The sequence below is a fragment of the Zygotorulaspora mrakii genome, chromosome 4 (assembly GCF_013402915.1).
Source record: "Zygotorulaspora mrakii chromosome 4, complete sequence".
Taxonomy (NCBI): Eukaryota; Fungi; Ascomycota; class Saccharomycetes; order Saccharomycetales; family Saccharomycetaceae; genus Zygotorulaspora; species Zygotorulaspora mrakii.
This window is the reverse complement of record NC_050722.1, coordinates 515,008-542,945: the sequence shown is the minus strand read 5'-3', so window position 1 is coordinate 542,945 and position 27,938 is coordinate 515,008. Positions and strand designations below refer to the sequence as shown.

Sequence of the window (27,938 nt, the reverse complement as noted above, 5' to 3'; positions counted from 1 at the left end):
CAGAGTAGGTTCCGGACATGAAAAGTTTTTCGCACTGGGCGCTGGCGAGTTGTCGATATTCAAGAACACTCCCCTGAGCTGCACTTGTCTTCGAGGAGGGCGTAGGGAGCAGTGGAATCGGGACACAGCAGCGACGGCACATCGACAGCACGTAGAGATAGGTCTATCTCTCGGTTTGTGTCGTGCTGCGTCGTGCTGCGTCGCGCAATTGTGCACCTTTGGTGCTTCTTGATTTTGGTATCAAATGATGAGTTCGAAAACTGCGTTATCGTCTTGAAATGCTGATCGTAAGCTCGTGGTTTCAGTACTGCTAGCGGATCAGTTGCAGGAAATCGTCTATTAACACCTTGCTGAGATACCTTTGAATCTTGTGTATATAGTTGGCGTGAAGGGAGGCCGGGCGGGAGTGACTGGCTGGGCATTGGGGTCACGTGACCGGTGAAATTGTTCACGTCTTGCGAAGTATAACGAGGTTCCACTCGTGGGTGGAAGGCTCATATTCCGTCAGAAGAAGCTAGATGTTGGCGTATCGCGGGTCCATGTCTGCGTTGAGGAGCGGTGCATGTCGCCGGGCACTTGCGAGGCTTTATTCTTCAGGTAGCCGAAAACAGCTGAGCATAGATGCGGGCACACTGGAGTTCAGCAAGAGAAACGGCATCTTGGAGGGAAAACTGAAGCAGTACTATCCCTCGCTCTCCAACATTCGTGTTGATCCCCTGTATAAGCCTACCACGCTGGAAAAGTTCCGAGCGGATTATGTCGTTGCACAAGAGGGCCCTGTTGATGACGAGAGCAATCAGTTTTACGTCAACGGCAGAGTCAAGAGTATAAGGTTTTCTGGCAAGAAAATCTGTTTCATTGACGTTTACAGCAACCAATCAGGGGCGCAACTGCAATTGATAATAAATTTCCAGCGAATCGATCGAAAGGAGCAGTGTGAATTTGTAGGCAGTTTGGAATTTCTGAAGGTTGGGGATTTCATCCAGGCTTATGGGTTCCCGAGCTACTCGAAATCCAGGGCCAGGACGATGTCTTTGAACTGTACGAAATTACCGGTTCTGCTCTCAGCGGCTCAGCTCTCACTGCCGCCTAAACTGAGTGACGCTGCAAAAATCAAAAACAATCGCGTGGTAGATTACCAAGTTAACGGCGTGGAAGTTCTACTGCTCAGACATTCGATATTGAAATCTCTCAGGGACTTCTTTGACTCCAGGGGATTTGTCGAAGTCGAAACGCCTATTTTGTCATCAAAGAGTAATGGTGCCGCAGCCCAGCCCTTCAAGACGACATCGCATTCTTTACCGAAAAATGCTAATGAGCTGGAAATGAGGGTTGCTCCAGAGTTATGGCTGAAGAGACTCGTAGTAAGTGGACTAGATAAAGTTTATGAAATCGGTAAAGTTTTTAGAAACGAAGGTGTCGATGCAATTCACAATGCTGAATTTACAACCCTCGAGTTTTATCAGTCATTCACTTCAATGGAACAGCTCATTGAGATCAGCGAAGAATTGTTCAAAAAGGTGTTATTAGACCTAACCAAAAGCCACGATAACGATGTCTTAGGAAAACTCAACAGTGTATTACGCGAGAACAACTGGAAATTCAAGCGAGTTGAGTTCCTGCCCACGTTGACAAAGGAATTAGGTGTAGATTTTTCCAAGGTCAATTTGGAAAACGCAGATGAAATCTATGGTGTGCTGCCAAGGGATGCAGAAATCCCGAAGAATTTATCCTCGCAACAATTGCTGAATAAACTATGCGCGAAGTATATCGAACCCCTGCATTGTAATGCATTGCTACCAACAGTGATATATCACCATCCGACTGTAATGTCACCCTTGGCGAAGACAAATCCGCTAAATCCAGATACTACCAAAAGATTCGAGATTTTTATAAATGGCCAAGAGTATATCAATGCGTATGAAGAAGAAAATTGCCCTCAATTACAATTGGCCAAATTCGAGGCACAACAGAAAGCTGGCGAAACTTACAACGATAAGGAATCTTTGAACGTCGACTACAATTACGTAGAAGCAATGAAATGGGGGATGCCTCCGATTGGAGGATTTGGTCTGGGAATAGATAGACTTTGCATGCTTCTTCTGAATAAAAAACGATTGGAGGAAGTAATCGCCTTTGGCTGTCTTGATGATGTAAATAGGCAGTAGATAGAAAATGCATGTAAATATCTTAGTTTGCTTCTTCTTTTTCTTGTACAGCTAGCAGCTGATCAATAACGCGCACGCGTAAAACACCAACTGGGCATTCTCAATTAAAAATTCTCGATATGAAATAGAGAGAACTGAAAGAGCCTAAAATTCACCAGATCTGTGGGATGACAGAATTGCCACCTACGATTCCGGGCTCGCTGAACTCACTTCATACAAAAAATTTCTTCTCTGAAGTGCCATTGAATCTCGATCCCCAGTCCCCCATAATACTGGGTGTTGATGAGGCTGGTCGTGGCCCTGTGATGGGACCTATGGTATACGCGGTTAGTTACTGTACTAAAGACTACCAAGACAATATTCTGATCCCGAAATATGAATTCGACGATTCAAAGAAGCTGACTGATCCGGTGCGCCGATCACTGTTCCAGAAAATGTGGTGTCCATTGCCAGAGGTTCAAGATGAACCACCTACCGGCTCTGCGAAAAGGACAGAAATTGATGGTGTGGGCTATGCGACCACTTGCATTACTCCCGTAGACATTTCTACTGGGATGTTAAGATACCCTCCATCAAAGAACTATAACTTGAACGCTCAGGCACATGATGTTACAATGAACCTCATTCAAGGTGTTTTGGATCAAGGTGTCAATATAGATCATGTCTATGTTGATACCGTTGGACCACCAGCATCTTACCAGAAAAAACTAGAGGGTAGATTTCCCCATGTCAAATTTACGGTGGCCAAGAAAGCTGATTCACTTTATTGCATTGTAAGCGTCGCCAGTGTCGTTGCAAAAGTAACAAGAGACATTCTGGTTGACTCATTGAGGTCCTCTCCAGGCGAAATTATCGGTTCCGGCTATCCATCTGATCCCAAGACAACTGCATGGCTAAGGAAAAACCAATCACCATTATTTGCATGGCCCAAAGAGATGGTCAGATTCTCGTGGCAAACGTGTGAAACGCTCATGAATAATCCGTCCACAGGCAGTATTCCCATCGAATGGGAAGAACAGTTTCTAAACTCAAAAAAGAATATGGCACAGCAGTGGGCTGCAAAATCAATGGTTAACAATGAACCTATAACGCTCGATAATTGGTTCTCTTCCTAAACTGTCACGACAAATTTCTGCATACGATCTTTCAGATCCTATAGACTCTTCACAGCATATACTTTCGGTTCCTTAAGAGCCAGAAGGATGCCTATTTGTTACAGCTTTTCATATCGCATGTATAAACGCGTGCTGTCCATACCGTACTGGGTGATATGATTACTACCCACCTTTTGGACAACTAGACATCACACGAATTGAGGAGAACTGGGTTTGAACTCGTTTCGATAGACTAGCTTATAATATAGAATATCAACTTGTAACCAGTTTCAAGCGCTATTTGTGTTAAGAAACTTAGGAATAGTGTTTTCTACTGAAAAGGTTAGTTCCCACTTTGTCTTTTGGTACATTTTCATATTCGTAGACTGCAGCTAGTATCTGTAGTATCTGTTAGGAGTTCCAGCATTTGTAAAACCTCATTTCAACCGTTAGGATTTATTGCGCAAGCAATTCATCAAGTTACGTATCAAAAAAAAGAGCATTAACAAATGTCGGCACTTATCAGAGCAATTCCAAGGGTTTCTAGAGCTTCCCTCTTATCAGCAGCTAGATGTCAAACTCAATTTCAATTGAGATGCTACGCGTCTTATCCTCCACACACTATCATTGGCATGCCTGCTTTATCTCCAACAATGGTACAAGGTAACTTGGCTGTTTGGTCCAAGAAGGAAGGTGATAAGTTGAGTCCTGGCGAAGTGATTGCCGAAGTGGAAACTGACAAAGCTCAGATGGACTTCGAATTCCAAGAAGATGGTTACCTGGCTAAGATTCTTGTTCCTGAGGGAACCAAGGATATTCCAGTCAACAAGCCAATTGCTGTTTATGTTGAAGATGAAGGTGATGTTGCCGCGTTCAAGGACTTCAAAGTTGAAGACAGCGGTTCGGGGGAACCGAAAGGCAAAGAAACAGAAAAGAAGACTGAAGAGAAGCCAACCGCCACTTCCGAAAAGAAAGCAGAGCCAAAATATGCTTCAGCCCAACCCTCTGCTCCAACTGATAGAATCTTTGCCTCTCCGTTAGCTAAGACTATCGCTCTGGAAAAGGGTATTGCTTTGAAGAACGTTAGCGGCACAGGTCCTCGTGGTAGAATTACCAAAGCAGACGTCGAAGCATTCTTAAAAAAAGCACCATCTTCATCTGCTTCTGCAACTGCTGGCTCTGGTTCCGCTGCTGTCAATGCTGCCTCAGCTTCTTATGAAGATGTCGAAATATCTACTATGAGGGGAATTATTGCCAAGCGCTTACTGGAATCGACACAAAGTATTCCTTCGTACATTGTTTCTTCTGAAATCTCTGTTTCCAAATTATTGAAATTGAGGCAATCCTTGAATGCGTCTGCAAAAGACAAATATAAATTGTCAATAAACGACATTTTGATAAAAGGTATCACTGTGGCAGCAAAAAGAGTTCCTGACGCAAACGCATATTGGTTAGAGGATAAGGGTATTATAAGAAAGTTCAAGAATGTTGATGTTTCTGTTGCTGTAGCTACACCATCAGGTTTGCTAACACCTATTGTAAAAAACGCTGAATCTAAGGGTTTAGTGGCCATTTCCAGTGAGGTTAAAGAACTTGTGTCTCGCGCTAAGATAAACAAATTAACACCAGAGGAATTCCAAGGTGGTACCATTTGTATCTCCAACATGGGTATGAACGCTGCGGTTACAATGTTCACTTCTATCATCAATCCACCCCAATCAACAATCCTAGCTATCGGTACTGTCAGAAGAGTTGCCGTTGAGGATGCGGGTTCGGAAAATGGTATTTCTTTCGATGATAAGATTAATATCACAGGTACATTTGATCACAGGACGATCGATGGTGCTAAAGGTGGTGAATTCATGAAAGAGTTGAAAACAGTTATCGAAAACCCATTGGAACTACTTCTATGAGTACCTTCATTTTTAATTAATGTAATTGATTATATTTTATCTTGTACTTTGATAATTTTACAATTTATAGTTTTCTTGCCATAATATTTGAAATTAGCCTACGCATAGGATTCTTCTTACATTGGCACATTTTTGATAAAGAGCTATTTCCAGAAGTGCCTTTTATTCTTGAAGTGAACATGCTTCTTTCCAGTTGAATATTGTCACTGAAAACGAAGAACTGAACTTTTTTCAGTATTTTACCAAAAAGTGTATGTACTTCAACATTCTAGAAATTTGACTGGTATTGAAAGCTAAGCCCATTAAGACGAGCACTTCATTATTGAAATGGCATTTTTACCCTCCTTCATTTTAAGTGATGAGTCAAAGGAAAGAATCACTAAGCTAATCAACATAACTCACACGGTTGCTCACTATGGTTGGGTTCCATTCATTTTGTATTTAGGATGGGCAAGCAGTTCAAACAAGCCAAATGTCTTGAACTTACTGTCCCCATTACCAAGCATCTAGCTTAAAGTATGATTTTTGACTGTAGTTGATTGCTGAGTCAAGCTTAGAGCGGTATTTCTCCATTTTGCTATCTGCTGTCATCTTTTTCATAGATCATTTCATGTATATAAGGATATTTACGTTCAAATCAATGAATACTTAAAATACTCTCAAATAGACCGTTATAGGACTGCAATGAGATTCCAAGCAGATAATGATCCGAGCTTTTTGTAGCTTTTAATGTGACAGTCTATTATACCTGCCTTTTTCTATCACACTTTTTTTTATTATCACAGTCATTATTTTGGAGACAAGTGCTGTGAAATCAAATTTGAAGGCCAGACCGGAACCTCTACAGCAATTTTCTCATAATAAGGATGGCCATATGGTTGATGCACTGACCCCGATACAGAAAGAACTTGTGGCAGGCCTGACAACGGGTGCCCTGACGACAGTGGTGGTGCATCCTTTGGATTTGATTAAAATTAGGCTTCAACTTCTAGCAACTAGCACCACAAAGCTAGGATATCGATATATCTTTGGCAGCATTTCTCGCTCAGCGGATACCAACCCCATTAAAGGAGGGCTGCTACGGGAGCTGTATCGAGGGCTAGGAATAAATCTATTTGGTAATGCCGTTGCCTGGGGACTTTATTTCGGGCTGTATCGCACTTCCAAAGATATGCTATATGACTATAAAGCTGTCCATGTTTCAGGAACTAAGAATGACGTTCAAAAAGATTCTAAGATGTCATCGTTAATGTTTTTATCCGCCGGTGCTTTGAGCGGCATAATAACAGCTGTATTGACTAACCCCATTTGGGTTATAAAAACACGCATAATGTCAACGAGTAGCAGTGATCACTATTCGTATAAATCTACATTAAATGGAGTAAAACGGCTGCTCAGTGAGGAAGGTCCACGTTCATTCTGGAGGGGTCTCATACCTTCGTTGTTCGGCGTCTCCCAAGGGGCAATATATTTTATGATCTATGATACGTTGAAGTATAGATTCAGTTCTCTACGTCATTATAGTGATGATGAAAAATCAAATAAGGGCCTAAAAAACTCTGAGATCTTTGTGATCTCTTCGGCTAGCAAACTTATTTCGGTGACAGCCGTATATCCTTTCCAATTACTAAAATCGAATTTACAATGCTTTGATGCACGGGAAAAAAAGTATACAATGAATAGATTGATCAATTTCATATATGGAACTGAGGGGGTTAAAGGTTTTTACAAAGGGCTGTCAGCCAATCTGTTTCGAGCAATCCCTTCTACTTGTATTACATTCGGCATATACGAAAATCTGAAAAGTTTGCTCTAATCATTGACTCTCGTGGTGCGTTATACAGTCAATCCTTTATCAAGATAAATTATATATTCAACAGCTTCGTATTTGTTTATGGCTCAAGAAACTTTCATCAAAAATTTTGCTTAACGATAAAAATTGTATTAATTTTTGTTTAAGGTACAAATGAGTAAGTAAAAACACAATACTATACCAATGGTTTCATTCTCGAAAGTGTAGATAATTCATTGACAAAAATAAAAAAATTTTCTTTTGAGAGTGATGAAGTGAAAATAAAAATGATTTATATTGGGAAACCCAACTATTATCATTAATATTAAATTTAGTAACCGAAAGTAGCCAACTTCTTAGCAGCTTCGGATTCAGCACTGGCAGCACTGGCAGCAAGGACAGTCTTGTTGAAAGCCTTCTTCTTAGCGTAATATTCAGCAGATCTGACTTTTCTCTTTTCTTCCAATTTGGCGACAACATCTTCGTATTTCCAGCCGACAGAGGAAGACAACTTACCCAAAGTAGTGTATTTTCTACCTGGCTTCAATCTCAAGACTCTCAAAGCTTGTGGGACAACAACTCTCTTCTTCTTGTCGTATGGAGGTGGGATACCTTCAAAGACCTTTAAACGTTCCAAAGCAGCCTTACCACGAGCAGTTTTGTGGGCAACCATACCACGGATAGCCTTGTAAAAGATTCTGGATGGGGCTCTGAAGTGGAATGGACCACGGTTTTTGTTGAAAGCGGTAGCTTTTCTCAAGTAGTCGTGGTACTTCAATTTGTTTCTGAAGAATTCACCAGAGATGTTCAAAGCTTCAGCTCTGACAATAACAATCTTTTGACCGTTCAACAATTGCTTAGCAACAGTGGAGGCCAAACGACCTAATAAATGACCCTTAGCTATTAAAAAAATAATATTTGTTAGTAACGATTCCTCAAAGAAACGGAGATATCAAGCTCAATCGACATATCATCGAATGTTATCCAAGCCCAACGCGAGATTTCACAATAATGAACCGACATTCTTACTGGCTGATGTCACTCCGTTAACACGTCCATCGTGAAGCTCGACTGTTGGCTGATCATTCACTCAACTCTTGTTCCATTTCTAAATATCTTTTGCTTGATGACATTCTGCATGATTATCGATAAGCCCTTGCATCTGGAATATCATGTTATAGTTTTACGTACCATCAATAACAACAACTGGTTCAGACATCTCTTAGAGGTTGGTTGTGTATTCGTCGAATTAACTTAACACAATGCTAACACTATACTTTAAGTATATCTAAAGTTATCAGTCTTTGACTTGATTTCACACCGTTTGCGACCTTGGACGATCCTACACTACCCGAGTTCTCAATGCTCAACCTTGCACTCTCTCAGTCTCACCAAGCCAGATTTCCGAACTCTAACGCTTACTTACTGTTCTTCCTGCCAGCACAGGCCCATCGTTACAGTGAGACCTGCTGCTCCTGTCTTGCAACACCCCACGAGGCTCTGCCTACGCGCTGTGGCAACACAACGCATCTGCCTGGGAATGGCGCCGAGCGTACGCTGGTCAATGAGATACACCACCCTCTCTGAGGCTGTCGCCTGACGCATTTTCCAGCTGCGACAGGACTGAAAATGAACGCTACTTGTAGAGATTTTCTTAGATATTCATGAGTTTGACGAAAATTATTTACCGGATCCATGGTGTATGGATGTATCAATGCTATGTAGATGTACAGATGTTAGAGCAGTCACTTGAAACTTATTGATTGTTTTTTTCAGTCTTTCCTTTCGTTCAGTGGCATCTCATCGCATTTTTCCATAGAAATATCTATATCACAGCATCTGCATAAAATTTAGCAATGTATTGAGCAAGAGTATTACCGTCATTCGAAATTCCGCGTTTTGCCCTCTTGTTGTTATTGTTGATTTCGCCGCCTTGATTTGAGCTGAACTTGATAATCTCTTCTTCGGGGAATATCACTGCAGCTTTCAAATTTGAACCGTCGGATTGCGGATTGTTGGCAGTGAAACGGAGTTTTAAGAGTATATCTCGTAGACGAAGCAGGGCAATTGGTGCAGTTTCTTTAATTTGAGTGTTTTGAAACATAACGTTCAAACCATTTATGAGAAGCAGAATTTCCACGGGCTTGTGGGACTCCTGATTTGAATTCTGCTTTTGAAGTACATTCATCGTAAGTTGTTGCATTATTTTGGTAACGGTTTGCATCATTTCCTGTAAATCTAGGCATGTGGATATCCTGATGTTATCGTAGACAACTTTGTTATCCAGTGGTATAGTATTTTGAAATTCTTTTAGGGGGAAGTCATTTATAGCGTCTAAAAAATAGACTGTACTATTAACAGTGGCATCAACGCCGCCATTCGTTGCGAACTTCTTTCGTATTGTTTCTACGATATTGTGGGGAGAGGGAGATAACCACACGGAAAGTAACTTAGCTTCGGTATAATTGAGGAATGCCATGTTCTTCCGCTTGCTGATTCCATTTCAATGTGGATTGGGCGGTGTAACTCAGCTTTCATTGATTCTTACGTTTCGCGTTTTAAGCGCGGGCGCGTTGTAGGTAAAAAACAACATGATCAACAAGCAGATGATGAGCCCTACTGACACACAGTCAGGCAAGAAATAATGTCTTACAATAATGTTTCTTTTCTATACAAGTCTTTGAGAACTAAGAGTTTCTTTTATTGATGTTTATCGTTTAATCGTTACTGATACTAATTTTAGCTCCATCTGTATCTAGCATTAACTCTTTCCCTGTACTACTTTGATTCTTTTGTCTTTTCAATGGTGACGATTGAACATCCTTCATTTTAAGATCGGGCATATTGTTATTATGAGATGGATTTGCATTATTCTCAACGGATCTACGATTTGTGTTGCCATTTTCAGTGGAATCAACAGCTGGAGTGTTATTCACTGAACTGAACTGTAAGAGATTCCAGACACCAGGTGAACTTCTATTGGCAGTATTCGATTTTTCATTCAGGTTTAAATTACCATTATTATTATCGAGAATTGTCTCTGTATCATCAGCAGATAGGAGTTTGGAATTTGTATTATGATTGTTCATATTTGATTGGGTCGGGGATTTATTTTGAGCACTCCCTCTCTCTGGTGTATAGGCTTCCATTGCAGTGATGTGAAAAGCTTTGGTTGGCGATCTCAAAATTGAAGAGTGGGTTGGCGATAGATGAGGACCTGTGGAAGCAGTCGCAGTAATTATTGGCGCAATGCTCGATCGTGCCACTGCGGGGGAAGCATTATTGAAAGATGAAAGTGCATTGTTTGTTGCATTCTTGTGTACCAATGCTACAGATGTAGGTGGTTGCATGAGATTAGAGGTTTGCGGTTGCAGCTGAGACTCTAATTGAGTATGGTCCGCTTCAGAATGTGCCTGAGACGATATGCCTGAGTGAGATTGTGATTGAGAATCTGGATGAGATTGCAACGAGGGCAATTGTGGAGAATGTTGCTGCTGTTGCTGCTGTTGTTGTTGTTGTTGTTGTTGTTGAATGTTGACAAAACTTGTTTGAGTATCTGTGGATCGCGATAATGAAGTGTCAAGCTCATCTAGACTTGGCATCCGTGGATGAGACATTCGCTGGGGCTTTATAATTTTTGTTTCTCTATCAATATATTCTTGTTGTTGTGGCAAAGTGTTAAACTTCGATAAATGTAATTGTAATTGTCTTGCAACAGAAGAACCTCTTCTTACTTTACCAATCTTACCAGCATTCCATTTATTCAAAAAGTCACGTTGATAATCTTCACTTATTCTCCATTTCATACCCTTCCCAGGCTCATTTGGTCTTCGTGGCACCTTTTCGAATGCTTTATTTAATGATAAGTTGTGCCTAATAGAATTTTGCCAACCAGTCTTCGCAAATCTATAATAAGCATAATTCGTCGAGATGTACTTATAAATATCGGCCAGGGAAATCACACCCTCTTGTGTAGATAAAATTGCTTGCGTGATCATCGTTGCATAGGAATGAGGTGGTTTGACGTTTTTGTTTTCATCTCTTGAAAGATCTGAAGCAAAATCCAACGATTGCGGGAAGCCTGCTTGGGATATTGAATGATTGGATGCTGAATATGATTGGTTCATTAATCTGTTATTACTGTTACTATCGTAAATGGAATTCATACCATTACTGGTGAAATTAGCATCATTATTGTAATTGATGCCATTTGGATCGCCACTCGTTGCAGGACGCGTATTACTGCCGTACATCTTGAAGGCTCTTACCTGCTGTTGTTGATGCGGCTGTTGTTGATGCTGGTGTAACTGAAATCGATTCTGCTTGACGTAATCTGATTCTCGCAATATATCGTAGAGTAGAGCATTGACGTCATTAGGATCATTGTTGCCGATGCCAGTGCCGTATGCTGCTACTAGCTTTTGAATCAGATGTTGGACACAGGATTGAGAGACAAACGCTTCACGATCCGGTAAAATAAACATCATCTGAGTTCCACCAATATCCAGTACTGTGCCCGAGGACAAAAGCACAGGCGACGAAGAGGAACCAACGGGGATCCTTTTGAAATTCACCTTGGCACCGTTTCTTCCAAGCACCAATAACTCCCACCCCCCATGCTGCATGTTGAACTTGATAATCGCGTGTTTCCGCGAAACGACCTTGGCAGGCCCGAGATCGACGTTGATGCTGTTGCTGTCGTTGCTGTCGTTGCCGCTCATGTTCACATTCATCTGCTGTGGATTGTCGGTGTTTCGGCCGATGGAAATCTCCAGGTCCTTGACGTAGTAGGTCCAGTCCTTGCCGGAGATCTTGGCGTACGCCTGCACTTCCGAAGCCACATTTCGCTCATTCGAAAACTGCTTCGACACCATGGTCGCCTGCTCGGGAGTCTGCAAAACGGATATGACCGCATTAATGAGACCTTGATGCTGCTGAGAGCTGTATCTCGACAGATCTATCGCGTTTGTCAGATCGCCCTTTGACCTGCTACTGGCGCTGGCGCCACCATTCGCCTGACGTGCACGATGCGACGCCGCATCAGCACTATTGATAATAGACATCGGAACCGGAGGAGGGGAAAGGGGCAGCTGGATACAAAGAACGTGCTAACTGCGAAGGGGGAAACCTAGTGGAGAAAAAACAGTAGCCTGTGATCCTGGCCCGAACTGTGCTCAAAAAGTGCGAAAACACTACTGCTGACCGACCCTGAAGCAACGCAGACACCAACAAGCTCTGTTTGATGCCTTCTATTTCATCTAAACACCTCTATCCTTTGAATTGTTTGTTTACATTTGCAAAGAAAAACAATTTTTCATCATGACAACAGACGAGGAGACAGAAATCGAGCCTACAGCCGAAAGCCGGACAGCACGGACAGCTTGCAGGGAAACAGCTGTCACCGATGAGCGCTGGCCGTGTCCAGTGATCACAGCGCGCTCGGGGCAGAGACGGAAGCCCTATGCTCCGCGCCCTAGACCTACTCTCGCAGCCCTACCTCGACACCCATGCCCCGGACAGCGCCCTCGTCCCCCAGCCCTACGGCCCGCCGCATACGTTTCAGGGGTGTGCGCGATCGACGCTAAGTCCCTGCCTGTGCAACCTTCCCCCTTCAGCCGTGAGGGTTTCGCTCTGCTTCCTGTTTGGCTCCCCTTTGGCCCTCATTTGGCCCGAAATGGCGTGACTCTGCTAGAGCCGTTTCTGCGGAGCAAGCAGCGTCAGCTCCAACAAGAAACGCGGGCCTTTGCTTTTTTGGGCCGCTTTCTGCCTTTTTTCCCGATCGGTGGCTCTTTCACAACAACAAACAGGGTCACAGGGCGAACAGGGCAGAAAGGGCAGGACCGTAAAGAAAGTTTTTTTTACTTTTTGGTTGGCTCTGGCTCTCAAGAGAAAGAAAAAATTGTTATTACACAGTGCTCGCTGAAGTTGCACACACATACATATACATACATTTACTCGCTCTCGGTGGCACAGCATCAATAGACAATAGGTGGATCTCTGGTTTTTACAAGAGAGGCCCAGAAGGAATGGTTGATCAACGCGAAAGTGCGCAGACGAGTGCTCCAGAGGCGCGCGAAGACATTGGAAACAACGATGTAGGTGGAGGCGGGAGCGGGCAGCCTGGCGGCGGCAAAGACAGTTTGGGCCAGTGCAACGTGTCGCAACCGCCAGTGGTGCAGCCGCTGGTGGGCGCTCACGGACAGCAGGTCAAGAGGAGGAGAGTGACGAGGGCGTGCGACGAGTGTCGGAAGAAGAAGGTGAAGTGTGACGGCCAGCAGCCGTGCATTCATTGCACAGTGTATTCGTATGAGTGCACGTACAACCAGCCCACGAAGAGGAACCAGTCGCAGGCGGCGGCGCGGCTGGGCGGCGAGGGGAGCGGTGCCAGCGGTGCCAGCTGCAGTGCGGTAGCAGGAGCAGCTGGGGCTGCTCCTGCTGGTGCGGCTGGTTCGACGTCGAGTGCACAACGCATCCCATCGCCGCTGCCGGGTCTCCCTGCTCATCATTGCGGGGGCGCGGGCGCGGGCGGCGGCAAGCGCCACGCCAGTGTGAACACCAGTGGCAAGTTGGCCGCGCAGCTGAACAAATATAAAAACCTTGTTCACGAGATCCTGCCCCAGCTGCCGGACATCGATTCGTTGGATCTTCCGACGTTCTCACAGATCTACCAGAACTTCAGCTCGGACAAGGGCGAGCATTCGTCCACCCTCGATGATACGATCAAAGAATATAACCTGATTGCCAGCCACGCCACGCCGCTGTCCTCGACGACTACGACACCTGAGGGCTGCAACTCGAACTCAAATGCAAATTCGATAAATTCATCGCATTTTCTAAACTCAGATATAGTGGAATCAATTGACGGATCCATCCAATCGACGGTTGGTCGGGAAATCAAGATAATTCTGCCCCCGAAACCAATAGCGCTGGAGTTTATGAAGAATGCGTGGGAACACTGTTGTGTGTTATTGAGATTTTATCACAGACCGACGTTCATCAAACAGTTGGACGTTCTCTACGAAAGCGATCCTCAGAATTACACGCACGATCAAATGGAGTTTTTACCGCTATGCTATTCCACTATGGCGGTCGGTGCACTCTTTTCAAAATCAGTCAACACCGACTCGGATGAGGAGAATGACGACGAAATGAAAAGTGCGAGGGACAAATTTCTGGAGGATGAAGGTTACAAGTATTTTATTGCAGCAAGAAAATTGATTGACATCACCAATGCAAGAGATCTTAATTCCATTCAAACTATATTAATGTTATTCATTTTTTTGCAGTGCTCTGCGCGTTTATCGACATGCTATGCGTATATTGGTGTTGCAATGAGAAGTGCTCTGAGAGAAGGTCTTCATAGATGTTTAAGTCAAGATTCTGGATTTTCACCAATCGAAATTGAGATGAGGAAAAGACTGTTTTTCACAATTCATAAATTAGATATTTATGTCAACGCGATGTTAGGTTTACCAAGATCGATTGCACCTTGTGACTATGATCAAGTTTTACCGGTTGAATTGGCAGATGAAAATATCACGGAGGAGGGATATTTCCCAGTCAATCAAAATGGTATATTGTCCAGTGCCGGTATCGCTAATCAACATACGAAATTAATTTTGATACTTGATATTATTGTAAGAAAATTATATCCAATTAAGAAGACAAACAATCTGATTTCACATGAAGATGTCACAGAATTAGAATTAAAGTTGAGAAACTGGTTGGATGGTTTACCCCCAGAATTGATACCAGGTCTGGAGAATGTACCCAAAAAATACGAAACTGCAAACCGATTACTACATCTATCCTTCTTACATGTTCAATTGATTTTGTACAGACCATTCATTCATTACTTATCAAGGAAAGTTGTGGCTAACCATCCAGATTCTTTATCAATCCAAAGAGCGAGAAATTCTATAAGCGTTGCAAGAACAGTTGTTAATTTAGCTAAAGGAATGGTGAAAAAAAACTTACTAATGGGTTCATATTGGTATGGTAACTATACGATTTTTTATTCCGTTGCAGGTGTATTATTTTACATTCACGAGGCTGAACCATGTGATAAGGAAAATGCTAAAGAGTATAATGAAATTTTAAAAGATGCTGAACTTGGTAGAAATATATTATTACAATTAAAAGATTCAAGTATGGCTGCTAACAGAACTTATAATTTGCTAAATAAATTGTTTGAAAGATTGAACTATAAAACTATCAGACTCTCGGCAACTCACGGAATCTCTACGGATAATATATCTCAACCACAAACAATGCCGCAACGACAACGACAACAACAACAGCAACAACAGCAACAGCAACAACAACAGCAACAGCAACAACAGCAACAACAGCAACAACAGCAACAACAGCAACAACCTATCGACCAAATACGATTAAGTGCCGATCGTAATGATAGTGGAACCTCCATATCTCAACAATCCAACCCTTACAGCCTAGAAACCTATATTGATGCTAATTTCGCTGCTGGACTACAAAATCAAGTATCACCTCAGGCCAATAGCTCAAATCAATCACCATTTAAGGGAGTTACCAATACAGCCAAGACTATAAGTGGTGTGAATACAATAAACACTGCTGCTACTTCCAACTTTTCGAATAATGAAAATGATATTTTCCTTAATTCAGATAATACACCATTGGATGGGTTATTCATGTTTGATAACAATCCGAAAGAACTCTTTAGTGAAGGTACTTCGGCTGATAATTCACTGAAAGGACTTGATCAAATATCTCTATCTGGTGATCAAATAAATGGCAATAATGCTGGCGTATCACCAAAATTAAAACAGGAACCAATTGATTCTGAATCGTACATTCCTGGTGTGTTTGATCAATTAGATATTCAATTATTTGGTAGATACTTACCACCATATATGTCACAGCAAAACGGAAACGACCAACAGACAACTCCTCAAAGTGACTTCAAGCAATAATGAAGTGATTAACGTTCTACGTATGTACTATTATAGATTATGAATAATTAATGTTTATGCTACTGTAATTCTTGCTTGTGCAGTACCAGATGAATCATCTTCCCACACTGCCTTATTGACGTTGCTCATTCATTTTCATTGTGGACATTAGTTGTCCATGTTTGTGTCTTATTGCCTGAAAAATGTGGCAAATGATAATGCTTTTGATATCGACCTTGTTTGCCGTTAATCTGCTTGTTATTTTGTTTGTTGCCCGCTTGTTTAACCGAAGCTTGTTTAGCCACCGATTTGAACGGCTTATTCGCCTCGTTGTTGAGGATGAAGTTGTTTTGCGTTCCTAATGCCAGCACCGGAGACGCAGAAGAAGCACGTACCGGAGAAGACGAACTTTCAACATCGTATTGTGCAGGAGCAGTCTGTTCATGAATTGTCTGAGACAACAATTGCTGATGCTGTTGCTGGTATTGCCATTTCCTTCTACTACCACCTCTTTGTGAACTTCTGAGGAATCCTTCGAATCTAAATAGGCTGTCCTGCGGTGATTCTGTAGATTTAAGACGATTTGATGAGACAGCACCTAAAACTGCACTCCCCGGAGATTTCAAAATATTTGAGTTTCTCGAGCGAGGAGTGGTTTCTTTGTTATACAATAGCGGACTATGATAGGCAACTTTCGGACCAACTTCTTTACTTAGGTCATCATTACTGGGATCAACTGCAAATGAGTCGGCCAAATATGTTTTGAAAGACACATTAGATGGAAATTTTGTCAGAGTCCCATTTAATAGTTCCGACACTTTCTTATCGTATAGTTGGGGGGCCGAATCCAGCGTAAACGTTTGTTCAGTTCGTGTCGTCTCCACGGAGTTTGTGCGATCACGAAGAATACCCAATCCTGCAGCAGGAACATTTGACGCTCCTGCCGTGCTCTTCGTGAAAAAACTATCCAGATTATCTAGTTCTGCCCACATATGACTCAAGGAGGCATCTTTTTCCTCTGCTAGTGAAAGCGAGTCGTTTGTTTCTGTTCTTTCAAGTCCATAGTCAGTATCGGCGTGAAATTCGACAATATCTTCCATTACTGGCGGGTCTTCGGTATATTCGTCTCCCGCCGTGTTCACCACACATGTCATGAAGACGGCATGTACATTATGCCGTGTAGTGGCAGCTATCATGGCCGACATAGGTATAGACCATCCGCTTTCGTCTGGTATTCCAAAAAGTGTTGTACTATTACCAGTACTATTTTTCACATCCTTATTACCCATGCATATCCTCAAAATATCCTTGTCCAGCTTACTACCAGATACTGTCGGTACAAAATCGAGAACTTCAAGCGCCTTCGCTTCATAATCTGTCAAAAGCAATCTTAATAGAGGAGAAATTATATCCGCTCCGACACCTGTGAATTCTGGACTTTTCAAATCAACTAAAGGAAGAATATACTTAAGTATCGCCATCGTTTCTTCTTTAATCCAGCCTAATTTATTCAAGAGCAGTCCCAAAAGAAACACAAGCGTCTGTGCCGAGTGGGTAGGGAAATAATTTCTTGAAATGAAACTCACAACTTGACTCATGAAATCCCTCTTCGATCGGAATTTGTTTTTTGATAACGAGTCAATCAGCCTGGATAAAGATGGTTGATTATAAGCATCCGACAAGCTAATGAGAGAGTCCACTGCAGTTTGTATGCTCGCGAAGTCCTTTTGAGCCATGGCATGCAAAAATCTTGGCAAATTTGTTATTAGAGCAAACAGCAGACGTGAATCTGAATTTGCAATTATTCGGCTATCTCGCAGCAAATTTAGTTTGTCCAAAAATTTCCACGTTATATCAACGGAATTTGAGGATCTCAACCCTGTCATGACAATCTGTTGCAGGCCGTCAAACCTGCCCTCCCAATTTGATGGGAAGGTCGCTACCAGGCATTGCACTGTATCAGGAGAGTCTAAATCAATTTTGGAGATGAATTTTGTGAAACAAGAAAGAACTTCGATGAATTCTTGCTCATGAACGCTACTTAAGCATGCCGTTATGGACCAAAAGAGCTGAGGGAAATTTATCAAATCCGCAGCATTGAGTTCTGCCGTAATTGCATTCAATGTCATCAGTATTTGCATTGCAAATCCATGAATATCATGATTTGTGTCAGATACAGTGTTTGAAAGTCGATGCAACATATCCCTTAGCATTTCTTGGTCTAAAAATGTAAGAAGAGATCTGAAAACTTGGAATGAGCGACAAGCAACATGTCTCACGGAGCAGGTAGTAGCCCACTTTAAAGATGTTCTCTGCCAGTTGATATGAAAACCCTCTTGCTCAGAAAAGATTGTGACAATATTGCGAATTAAAGCATCCATTTCCTTAGGGGAACGCGCGCCATTTTTATCTTTCACTAAAGTATCGTAAGACCAAAGCCTGTGCTTGTCTTTTAAAAGCGCAACGGTAACTTCAGATTTTTCATGCGTGGCATGCATGCCACATATGATATCGCACAATATTTTACATGCACTTCCTCTAATTAGTGGCATATAATGATCCAATAGACAGATCGTTATATGCACCAAAGAGGGTATATGATCTCTCAAAAACTCAGATGGATTTGTTGATAGATTAACAAGAAAAATGATCGACAAATGGGTTCTTGAGAAAGTCACTGTTTTCCCTTTGTAATTTAGCTGTTCCCATATATTGGCAATAAAGGAGTACTTATCGCTTTCTTTTGGCTCATTAATAGCTGTTTTCGCAATCGGTATAATTGATTTTGGATCTAGATTTTTTGTAAGAGCATCTACGAGACCGATACTACCAGGGACATTCGCTAGATACAGAACAACATCCCTCGCAATTTGAACAAACCGCGGATTGCGGTGATTTATCGACATGGCCATGATATATTCAAGGGAGACATAAATATTTTGAAAGGAATTACCTTTTCCCAACGATACCCAAAGCTGCTCGACTTCCATAGGTAGTTTATGATTCAGTTCAATTGTGATGTAAAAAAGATTGTTCAAAACCATGAAAGTGTCTATATCATCTACTGTTTTTAGGGAGAACTTATTCACCCATGGTACCAACAGAATTAGGTAATATTTTTTGAGATCAGGCGGGAACAAAATCAGTACTCTTACAATATTTGAGAATATTTTCAAACTCAAATCCTGAGATAAAAGATCTGCAAAAATACTTGTTATTTCCTTCGCGGTGGCAATATAGACAGTCCTTGAAGAGCTTCCCAGTCTCTCCTTAAAAACCTTGGTATAGGATGTGCTACGCAGCTTTGTTTCCACCGCAGATAATAAATCTGCAGCATACGATCTTGTCTCTTCCTGAAAGGCTATTATGCCGCAAAGACCAAGAGACACAAGCTCCTCCTCTTCTAGAATGAAATCTTTCATTTCTAATAAGCTCTTGCATAGGGTTGTGTAATACAAATTGGAAATGCCCGGATTGCTGTGATGCGAAATGCATTGTACAGTAACGTCCCTGAAAAACTGGGCATTTTCTCTGTTGTTGCTCAATGCGTTTGTCAATGCAAGCACTCCTAACTTCCGAATGCTCTCGTCCTCTGACAAAAATAATGCTTCAATCCAGGACAAAAGTCCAGCAGTGTCAAATGAGATGATAACTGGTAAGTCCGGTACATTATCCAGTGTTTTGGTGAAAGAATCTGAACATAAGACAACCATGGTTTCAAGAGCTATCGTTTGAAGTCTACCCTTTTGGAATTCAACACCAGCCGCTACTGCTGTTCGATCTCTCTGGTTTGGAGTTTTTCGAATCATGGATGCATATCTTTCCTCAGCAATGTATGCATATTCACCATATCCACACCACTCTTTCAAATAATTGAAACAGGAAGCTCGGGCTTGAAAAGGAAATAAATAATCCAAGTTAGGTCTTTCTCTTATTACTGCGTAGAAAACTTTTAGAAGGCCCGCGAAATGGCTCCTCAAAGGTTGATACTCGAATGAACACTGTACAACATCTTCTTCCAAAAAGGTCTTTGCATGCCTTATGAATTCGGACAGCTTACTCAGTGTCCAGATGTCATCCGAGATAATGGGTTCGCGCAGAAGCCATGCCAGGATAGCAAGAATGTGAAACATCTCTAGCCTAATCTGGTTGTTGGAGCTTTCGATCTTCCAGCTTGTTAAAAATTTCTCGATATTCTCGAGGTAAGCTCGATAAATATTAACGTTCATGGAGCTTAGGCCAACGATGATGGCATCTTTGATTATACTCGATTTTGCATTTAAAAGAGGCAATACCATTTTGAATATCGATGTTGCTGATTTTATTTTCTGATGTTGCACAGTAAATATTTGTTGGCTCTTTTTTCTACCATGTTGAATATTGCTTGTTGGAATATGAAGTTTCTGATTGCCTGTGGATGTCAAGGAAGTGCAAGCCACTATTAAGAAAAGCTTCCATTGTCCGACAATTGTTTCTGGAGATACATCCTTCATTCGATAGTCCACATTATTAGCGATTTGCAAAATTATTTCATGTACTTGTACGAGTCTGATGCATACGATTGATCTACAAAGAGCCATCGTTACAGGACAAGATTCAAATATTATAGATAGAATTTTCGGAAAGACTCTTTGCCAAAGAGCAGCGTCAACGCCATACTCGGATTCTGCCAACTTGATCAACACACCTTTTTTGTATTTTAAGTTGAATTTGGCAATTCTATCTCTTTCAGCATCACTAAGCGCTGCCATTGACTTGTGGTCAAGTAACGTCTGATAGTCACACTCATTCAGCAAGTCAACTAGTCGAGTACCTCTATCAGCAGCAAAATGTGATGAAGAGCGCGAATGTCCTTGCGTCCCTTTAATCGTTTTTTCCATCATTGCTTCATCGAATTTGGAAATTATTCGAAGTATTTGAATCCCCAATTTCCGCGTTGCAGGATCTTGGGAACACAAGAAGAATAAGCCATTTCCTTCAACTTCCTCTATAACAGTTACTGTGTTCTTCCACTCTAGCATCTTCGTCTCACTGGACTCGTCTAAGTCTTTCTCAACAGATATAAGTTGAATACCATCTAGTCCAGTCTCTCGCTTCTTTTCTTCCAACTTGCTTGATTGAAACTCTTCAAGCCAACATTCTAGCAGTTCAACATAGAGAACTAGTAATCTTCTATATTCAATAGAGGATAAATATGACATATTGTAGCTTGACTGCGTTTTCTCGTCAAAATCAAAAGAATACTTGGCAAACCAGGTGATTAAAGTGTAAGGATTTTTCTTGGAGGCCAGAGCTTTGAGAGCATTTTGGCAACTTGCTGCAATAAGCAAGTCTGCATGAACTGCGTTCCTTGAAATAATCTCTATAGTTGACTTGAAGGGAATTTGTGAAGAGACACATAAACAACTGGGAATAGTTTCTATCAAAGTTGCAAAGAGCGCGATATTGAGATTTCTGTTCACATTAATGTTGCTTTCATTAGAGAAACTAAAGGCAATCTTTTCGAATGGGGTGGTCGGCTGCTTGTTATGACGGTTTTCTGGCGACCAAACCTCAGAGCCAATATTTGAGTCCAACAGAAGGAACAGCTGATAAAAACTTCCACATATCTCCTCACGAATGGCGCTTAGTGATTCACTGTGCCGGACAGAAACATCATTCAAACCTAGTTCGTAATATCTACTGTCGCTTTCTGGGAATTCTGGTTTTTTGTTTGTCATAAGTAAACCTCGATAAGTACTTATGGCTAAAATAAGCTTTTCGTAACTAATACCATCTAGGGTTGTTCCATTAAAGGATCTTCGGATAAGAGGACTTAACGTATTTTCCATTAAAAAGCTTGGATAAGCGTACCCTACTGTGACTAATACATCTGAGAGTGGATTTATGAGCTCTAAATCGGCTGTGATCCATGATTCTTTTCTTTTTGAATTGAGATACAAAGCCATGATTTTTGTAAGTGTCCTAGTAGTGTTATTAAGAGTCTCAGGACATCTATACAAATACACCCACACAAGTCTCGATAAACCGACTACAAAGAGTACTCGGGCTGATAGATCCTTATTTCTTATTTTTTTTGAGCTTTTTTCAACTAAAGGAATCCAATGCTGTGAAAATAAGTCTGCAGGTGAGGTACAGAGTACCGACACAGTTAACCTGAATCCGCTTGCCCAGTATTTTGACTCGGATTGCAAATTGATTGCCGCATCTAGCAGCGTTGTCATAGCCTCTACCCAGGTTGGATGATTAACTTCTGCTGTCAAAGAACCTGCCAAAGGCAAAAGAAGCTGGCTGATAACCTCTGCGTAAGCTAACTTCACCGATGGGTTTTCAGCATGCAAGAAAAACTTCGATATACTTTTCATGAAATCGGCACTTTCTTCGAATTTGTCCAAAGGATAGTTTTTCAATCGCAAATATCTCATACCTAGTATAAGTAGATGTACACCAGGTTCTAGGGAAGTAGGGATCAATCTCGGCAACTTCTCTAAATCTGATATGAATCTGTCACTGACAGATAGAAATTTTTTTTCGGACATCCAACCCAACAGCTCTGCGAAAGAATTCCAGTTTGAGGACTTAATTATGCTAGATGAGATTGACATTGGATCGGTTGTCTTAAGTTGTGTAAATACTATTTCCTCAAGCTTATCACTTAAGTCTATATCACTATCATCTGGTGCTTGTTTAACAATCTCGATTAAAACCCGACATAGGAGGAAAATGCTTATAAGGGACTTTCGGTCTGCTTGAAAAGCAGCCTGCTTGGCAGATTCAATTTGCAGTTCCAAGTCCCTTATTCTGCTACTCTCTAATACGTTCTTACTCCCCACAGACGATTTTGATGAGCTATTTCTCTTGTGAGAAATTTTGCTGCCATTGCTCAACGTCTTACTATGAGTTCTGGAGATATTATTGTACGATAAGGGTTGAGATTTGGCAGGAATACCTTTTGCTTGCTCATTTTCATAGCCGTTGATCAGTTTGTCTACAGATTCTGCGGCCAGGCTCGCTATTTCAGACTTTGTTTTCCTCCAAAACATCATTGCGTCAATAACTGGCTTGGGCTTCTTTCTTGCTATATGGCCTAGAGACTCGATTATTTTGTCAAACATAACATCCACTCCATCACCTAATATGTCGACAATCGGTGGTTCGGACACAATTGGATACTGTAGGCAAGCGTTAAGCTTACTTTCGGCATGGCGAACAAATTTTGTAAACAAAATGTGCAACGCATACTCCGAAGGACTTTTCCAATCAGTTGCCAATCTCTGCCTCAGGCTGTTAACGTATTCCTCAGTTACAGAGTGATTAGCACCTTCTGAATTAACAACGACTGCGACATGGTTCGGCGAAGCGGAAACTTTTGGAATAATATCGTCTTCTGATAAGTGGTGATCTAAAGCATGCTCGGGGCTCCTGATCAGTGAAAGTCTGGTTATATCCTCGTTGTTCTCTAATGGGGGTGGAATATCGATAATTGGTGCTATCTCGTCAACTTGCTTTTTCAAATTGGGCTTGAAACCCACTTGCTGTAAAATATGTTGGGGATCGACTGTTTGGATATCTGGTTGTGCTTCTAGCAAAATCGCCGCGCCGTCTGTTTGAAGAGAGCTGGGAAACTTAAATGAAGTTGTGCCAACTCCTGGAGAGCTGGATTCGGGTTTGCTGTCCATTTCTTCTTTTGCTGGACCAGATCGTCCTTGTCTTTTTGCACTAAAACTGAGTGTTGTGATGGCCTTGAAAAACTGACTTGATTCTGATTTTTTAGTGGAGTTCTGATTTAATTTTTTAGCCAGGCTATTCGACTTTGCTTTTCGTAGAAAGAAATCTAACGACTAACCAGACAGCTGAGTGTTTCACTTTGTATTTTGAAGTATCCCTCACTGGTTCACAATGCACTCTTTCTGCCTTTAGCTTCATATCGAAATCAACCAATGATGAGGAAGCTGCATGTTACCCGGATATACGAGATGTCGGTAATTCCTAAATTATTAGACATATAATAGAAGAAAACACAACATTTCAGCACCTCTGAGGTTTCTGAGTGTACTTTTGGTTTAACGATAAATCTTTAAATTGTCAGTGTTGGATTTTTGTTTTTTATTCTTTAGTTCTGCTTTTTGTTAAAACTCAAAGAATTGAAAAGAAACATTAAATATTTTTTCGTATGAATGATAAGAGCCAAATTTTTTAACTGTTAAGCAATCGGTGTTATCCCAACATTCATCACATTACGGCAAAATAAAATATTAACTCTATTCGTGAAACCACCGCCAAATTTGATTTGATCATACTTGTTTGTGACAATCTTGCCGAAAGGGCCCCTTTTTGCAGTTTTGGCACCACAATCATTTAGAATTTGAGACAATTTGACGAGGTTACATGTAATCATAGAGCTGGAAAATAGCTATCTGATTTGTTGCTTACACTGTCTAAGCAAAGCATGCGTCCAGATGGTATGGCCCTCTCGCTAAACTTGAAATATCAAGGTCATCTTTGGCCAGATCTGCCACCGAGGTCATAAAGAAAAACATATAGTATGCAGAAATGGAGAAAAGTGTTCAATTTACTGAGAACTGATATGTCTTGATGTCTTTATTACCTTCAAGAAACAGTTATTCCACGACTATTTATTTACCCATCGATTTTAAGAATGACATATTCTAAATAGTATGAAATTGCTCTGCAAGAAACATGGGGCTTAAAGTTCATAATCTCATGATACAACTCAATTATAGAACTAAGCGTTTTGCAGTCATGAAGAAATGCGCTGCTGTCTTTCAAAATTGTTTTATAGCATTTGTCAAGTTTTTCAAGCATCGGTGTGTATATGAAAAAATCAGAGCTTTTTAGCCAAATTGTATGAATAAGGAATAAACAGCTCCCTACTAATTGGAGGCGTACAAGATGTCTAATCAAGGCGTGCCACGGTTCTTGAGTGATACAATCATCTCTTTCATTGCCAATGTAGACGCTAATCAAGATAAAGCTGAACAGCTTTCGGCGCAATTGGCAGACGGCATTGTTGCAAACAAGCTCAAACTTCTTCAGTTGGTGGTTGCACTTAAAGATAACTTAACCTCTGAGGACAACTCAAATAGGAGAAAAGCTTTGTTCTGCCTATCGGGTGTTCTTTCCAAGATATCTGAAAGCCGCTTGACTAAAAAGGAGGTGTCTGTACTTTTTGCTTTCTACTTCTCGAAGATAGAAGATGAGTTTCTAGTGGAAGATTCTTTATTTGGATTCTGCTCTCTCGTCCAAATGAGGTACACAACGATTGGTGATGTAAGATCTGTCCTCGACTATTTGTTGAACCAATACAAACCTGGATCGTTTTTGGCACCCGTCAGATATTTCACATTCAAAATTGTGGAGAACATATACGAAAAATTCAACGATATATTGAAGAAAGAGGACGACTTGACGTATACATTTGTGAAGACATTTCTGCATATCGCTAACGGGGAGAAAGATCCAAAAAATCTTCTAATATCTTTCAATTTAAACCGTAGGATATCCTCCAGTTTAAGCGATATCGATCAGTTCAAGGAAGATCTTTTCGATGTACTTTTCTGCTATTTCCCTATTACTTTCAAACCGCCAAAAAATGACCCGTACAACATTTCTAATAATGATTTAAAAATCGCTTTGAGATCAGCTATCTCCTCAACTTCTCTATTTGCTGAAGATGCATTCGGAAACCTCATTGATAAATTGACAGCTTCTTCCCCTAATGTTAAAAATGACACGCTTTTGACTATCGAAGCCTGTGTCGATAATTTTGGCGGTCAGCCTTCCATGAAGTATTGGCTTCCACTATGGAATGCTCTCAAGTTTGAAATAATGCATGGAAGTGATGGCGGTGAGGTTACAGCTTCAGAGCCTTTTGGTTCAGTTTCATCGGAAACATTTGAGCTAAGCAATTTCCAAGTGGCATTGAACATTTTGAGATCTTTAGCTAATCAACTGATTCATGTAGACGAGCATGCGTTTGATACGTTTTTGTCTCACATACTTGAAGAGTTGAAGCCTAACTTCCAATATGAAAAGGACTTAAAGCAGAGCTGCAGCGTTCTAGCATCCATTGGTAGTGCAAACACTACATCATTTAACAAGGTTATTGAGTGTTCATTGCCGCTATTTTTAAAAGATACTTCTGAGATTCCAAAGCTAAAATTAGTAATTATGAACCTCTCTTTTTTCTTTGATGCTTATATTACAGTATTTAATACTGCAGATCCTGAAATAATGAAAAAAATTCCGGATGCTTCCTTAAATCAATTCAAAGATGATATACTAATTATTCTAGGGAAAGCGCTGACCGGTAGCTCGAAAGTTGAAACCACGGTACGAACTTTGGCCGTAATTCAGTTTACTAAGATGGTCAAAATGAATAATTACTTGAATCGCGAAGAAGTTGCTCTGATCCTGCAGTATCTGACTGATACCATCCTGACGGACACTAACAAGACGACTTATCACACATGCTTGGAGGGACTGAAAACCATTGGTGAAAGTTATGAAGAACTGGTTTACTCGGTCTCGTTGAAAAGTTTGCTCGATCTCTTACCTGTAACTCCAATTGCAGATATTCATTTGTCAAACAATGAACCAGTAGAGAAAGAACACATTCTCAAAGTTATTTTGGACTTCACAACGTCTAAACATACGTTAATCAGAGAAAGCTTATGCGGATTATCAGAGAAACTTTCTTTGGTTGCTTCTCAACAAAATGCCGGGAGATACTGCTTTTTGATAATATCTTCTTTATACACTCTTTTGGTAAACAACATCAACATGATAAGGGAGGAAGATTCAAGTTTGATCAAAGCCACGATTGAAACAAGGCTTCTCTCAGCGTTAGAAACACACGGTGATATTCTGCTAGATAATCACAATTTAATGTTATTGTCGAATGTTTTATTTTTCATTAATCTAAAAACGGCGAAGGAGACACATCAAACACAGCTGATAAAGTATCAAAAACATTTCATTGATGATTTAGATATTCTCAATGCACCTTCCCAACTAGTCGTTCCGTTTGTGAAATTGATATGTGCCCTTGATAAAGATTCTGAATTCGATGGTGTTGAGGAAGTTTTCAAAAAAACACTTGCTCTGGTGAGTGACCGTCTCTCTTGTATCAAAGATTCCCAAAGATTAGGTTATTTGGAGTTGCTCATGATTCTATCCAACAAGTGGCTCAAGGAAGACTCAATAAGAGCCCACTGTGATTGGAAAGATAATTCAAGGAAAAACTTGGAAACTTTAATTTGGATCAATAAAGGACTATTGATGAAAAACTCATCTTTAGCTGTGGAATTCAACAATAATTTTCTCACATTATTGTCAGATAAGACTAATGGCTCTTATATTGCCAAACTTTTCGAAATATTTGTCATAGATATCGTTTCGATGGAAAGGTACAAAGGAAACTCCTGGTGTAATAATACAAAGACTTTATACAAGCAAAAGTTTTTCGGTGAGATTTTTCACAGCTTAGTTAAATCTTATAAGGATGCTTCTGATCCCATGTTAAAGTCTAATTACTTAACAGCTCTATCGCTTGTATTGAAACATACTCCAAGTCAACTTATCGAAACACATATGGATGAAATGTTGCCGATGCTATTGCAAGCACTGGACTTACCAATATCTGATGTTGTCATTTCAGCACTTGATACCTTGAAAGACACAGCAGAAAAATTTCATCAACTAATCTCGCCGCAAGCTCAAACGCTAGTGAAATCTTTATTGAAACTTTCGGTTCCCGGTAACTATAATAATGTCGTGGTCAGGTTAAAATCTTTAGAGCTCTTAGAGACTCTAACTAAAATTGTGCCCTTAAATTACACTTTGCCAATGAAGAAAGAGATAATTTCATCGCTGGAATCGGTTTTAGACGATAATAAAAGAGTCGTCAGGACTCAATGTGTTATCACCCGTCAAGCTTTTTTTGAATTGGGGCAAGTCCCTTTCGAATAAATTCAGACACTATATATTACACATTCTTACTATTAGTAGACACCAGT

General features: G+C 40.9%; 12 protein-coding genes across 12 annotated transcripts; 8 read left to right on the top strand and 4 right to left on the bottom strand.

Moving 5' to 3' along the window:
• Window positions 1-518: 518 nt before the first annotated feature.
• On the top strand, window positions 519-2,168 carry MSK1 (lysine--tRNA ligase MSK1; the record flags this gene model as incomplete). The annotated part of the gene is made up of 1 exon (XM_037288394.1): window positions 519-2,168. One exon carries the CDS (start codon window positions 519-521, stop codon window positions 2,166-2,168), a length of 1,650 nt encoding a protein of 549 aa, XP_037144289.1.
• A 167-nt stretch (window positions 2,169-2,335) lies between these two features.
• Window positions 2,336-3,283, top strand: RNH201 (ribonuclease H2 catalytic subunit RNH201; the record flags this gene model as incomplete). The annotated part of the gene is made up of 1 exon (XM_037288393.1): window positions 2,336-3,283. One exon carries the CDS (start codon window positions 2,336-2,338, stop codon window positions 3,281-3,283), a length of 948 nt encoding a protein of 315 aa, XP_037144288.1.
• Window positions 3,284-3,771: 488 nt separating this feature from the next.
• Window positions 3,772-5,175, top strand: LAT1 (dihydrolipoyllysine-residue acetyltransferase; the record flags this gene model as incomplete). The annotated part of the gene is made up of 1 exon (XM_037288392.1): window positions 3,772-5,175. The coding sequence occupies one exon, from the start codon at window positions 3,772-3,774 to the stop codon at window positions 5,173-5,175; it is 1,404 nt and encodes a 467-aa protein (XP_037144287.1).
• A 327-nt stretch (window positions 5,176-5,502) lies between these two features.
• Window positions 5,503-5,685, top strand: TOM7 (Tom7p; the record flags this gene model as incomplete). Its single annotated transcript, XM_037288391.1, has 1 exon — window positions 5,503-5,685. The coding sequence occupies one exon, from the start codon at window positions 5,503-5,505 to the stop codon at window positions 5,683-5,685; it is 183 nt and encodes a 60-aa protein (XP_037144286.1).
• Window positions 5,686-6,049: 364 nt separating this feature from the next.
• FLX1 (flavin adenine dinucleotide transporter FLX1) lies at window positions 6,050-6,991 on the top strand (the record flags this gene model as incomplete). The annotated part of the gene is made up of 1 exon (XM_037288390.1): window positions 6,050-6,991. The coding sequence occupies one exon, from the start codon at window positions 6,050-6,052 to the stop codon at window positions 6,989-6,991; it is 942 nt and encodes a 313-aa protein (XP_037144285.1).
• Window positions 6,992-7,298: 307 nt separating this feature from the next.
• RPL16B (60S ribosomal protein uL13) lies at window positions 7,299-8,186 on the bottom strand (the record flags this gene model as incomplete). The annotated part of the gene is made up of 2 exons (XM_037288389.1): window positions 7,299-7,867; window positions 8,159-8,186. The coding sequence occupies 2 exons, from the start codon at window positions 8,184-8,186 to the stop codon at window positions 7,299-7,301; spliced, it is 597 nt and encodes a 198-aa protein (XP_037144284.1).
• Window positions 8,187-8,792: 606 nt separating this feature from the next.
• CSM2 (Csm2p) lies at window positions 8,793-9,446 on the bottom strand (the record flags this gene model as incomplete). The annotated part of the gene is made up of 1 exon (XM_037288388.1): window positions 8,793-9,446. The coding sequence occupies one exon, from the start codon at window positions 9,444-9,446 to the stop codon at window positions 8,793-8,795; it is 654 nt and encodes a 217-aa protein (XP_037144283.1).
• A 238-nt stretch (window positions 9,447-9,684) lies between these two features.
• On the bottom strand, window positions 9,685-12,030 carry HG535_0D02620 (uncharacterized protein; the record flags this gene model as incomplete). Its single annotated transcript, XM_037288387.1, has 1 exon — window positions 9,685-12,030. The coding sequence occupies one exon, from the start codon at window positions 12,028-12,030 to the stop codon at window positions 9,685-9,687; it is 2,346 nt and encodes a 781-aa protein (XP_037144282.1).
• A 256-nt stretch (window positions 12,031-12,286) lies between these two features.
• Window positions 12,287-12,949, top strand: HG535_0D02610 (uncharacterized protein; the record flags this gene model as incomplete). Its single annotated transcript, XM_037288386.1, has 1 exon — window positions 12,287-12,949. One exon carries the CDS (start codon window positions 12,287-12,289, stop codon window positions 12,947-12,949), a length of 663 nt encoding a protein of 220 aa, XP_037144281.1.
• A 44-nt stretch (window positions 12,950-12,993) lies between these two features.
• On the top strand, window positions 12,994-15,921 carry ASG1 (Asg1p; the record flags this gene model as incomplete). Its single annotated transcript, XM_037288385.1, has 1 exon — window positions 12,994-15,921. The coding sequence occupies one exon, from the start codon at window positions 12,994-12,996 to the stop codon at window positions 15,919-15,921; it is 2,928 nt and encodes a 975-aa protein (XP_037144280.1).
• Window positions 15,922-16,046: 125 nt separating this feature from the next.
• On the bottom strand, window positions 16,047-23,579 carry TAO3 (Tao3p; the record flags this gene model as incomplete). The annotated part of the gene is made up of 1 exon (XM_037288384.1): window positions 16,047-23,579. One exon carries the CDS (start codon window positions 23,577-23,579, stop codon window positions 16,047-16,049), a length of 7,533 nt encoding a protein of 2,510 aa, XP_037144279.1.
• Window positions 23,580-24,813: 1,234 nt separating this feature from the next.
• On the top strand, window positions 24,814-27,891 carry MET18 (Met18p; the record flags this gene model as incomplete). The annotated part of the gene is made up of 1 exon (XM_037288383.1): window positions 24,814-27,891. The coding sequence occupies one exon, from the start codon at window positions 24,814-24,816 to the stop codon at window positions 27,889-27,891; it is 3,078 nt and encodes a 1,025-aa protein (XP_037144278.1).
• Window positions 27,892-27,938: the final 47 nt, after the last annotated feature.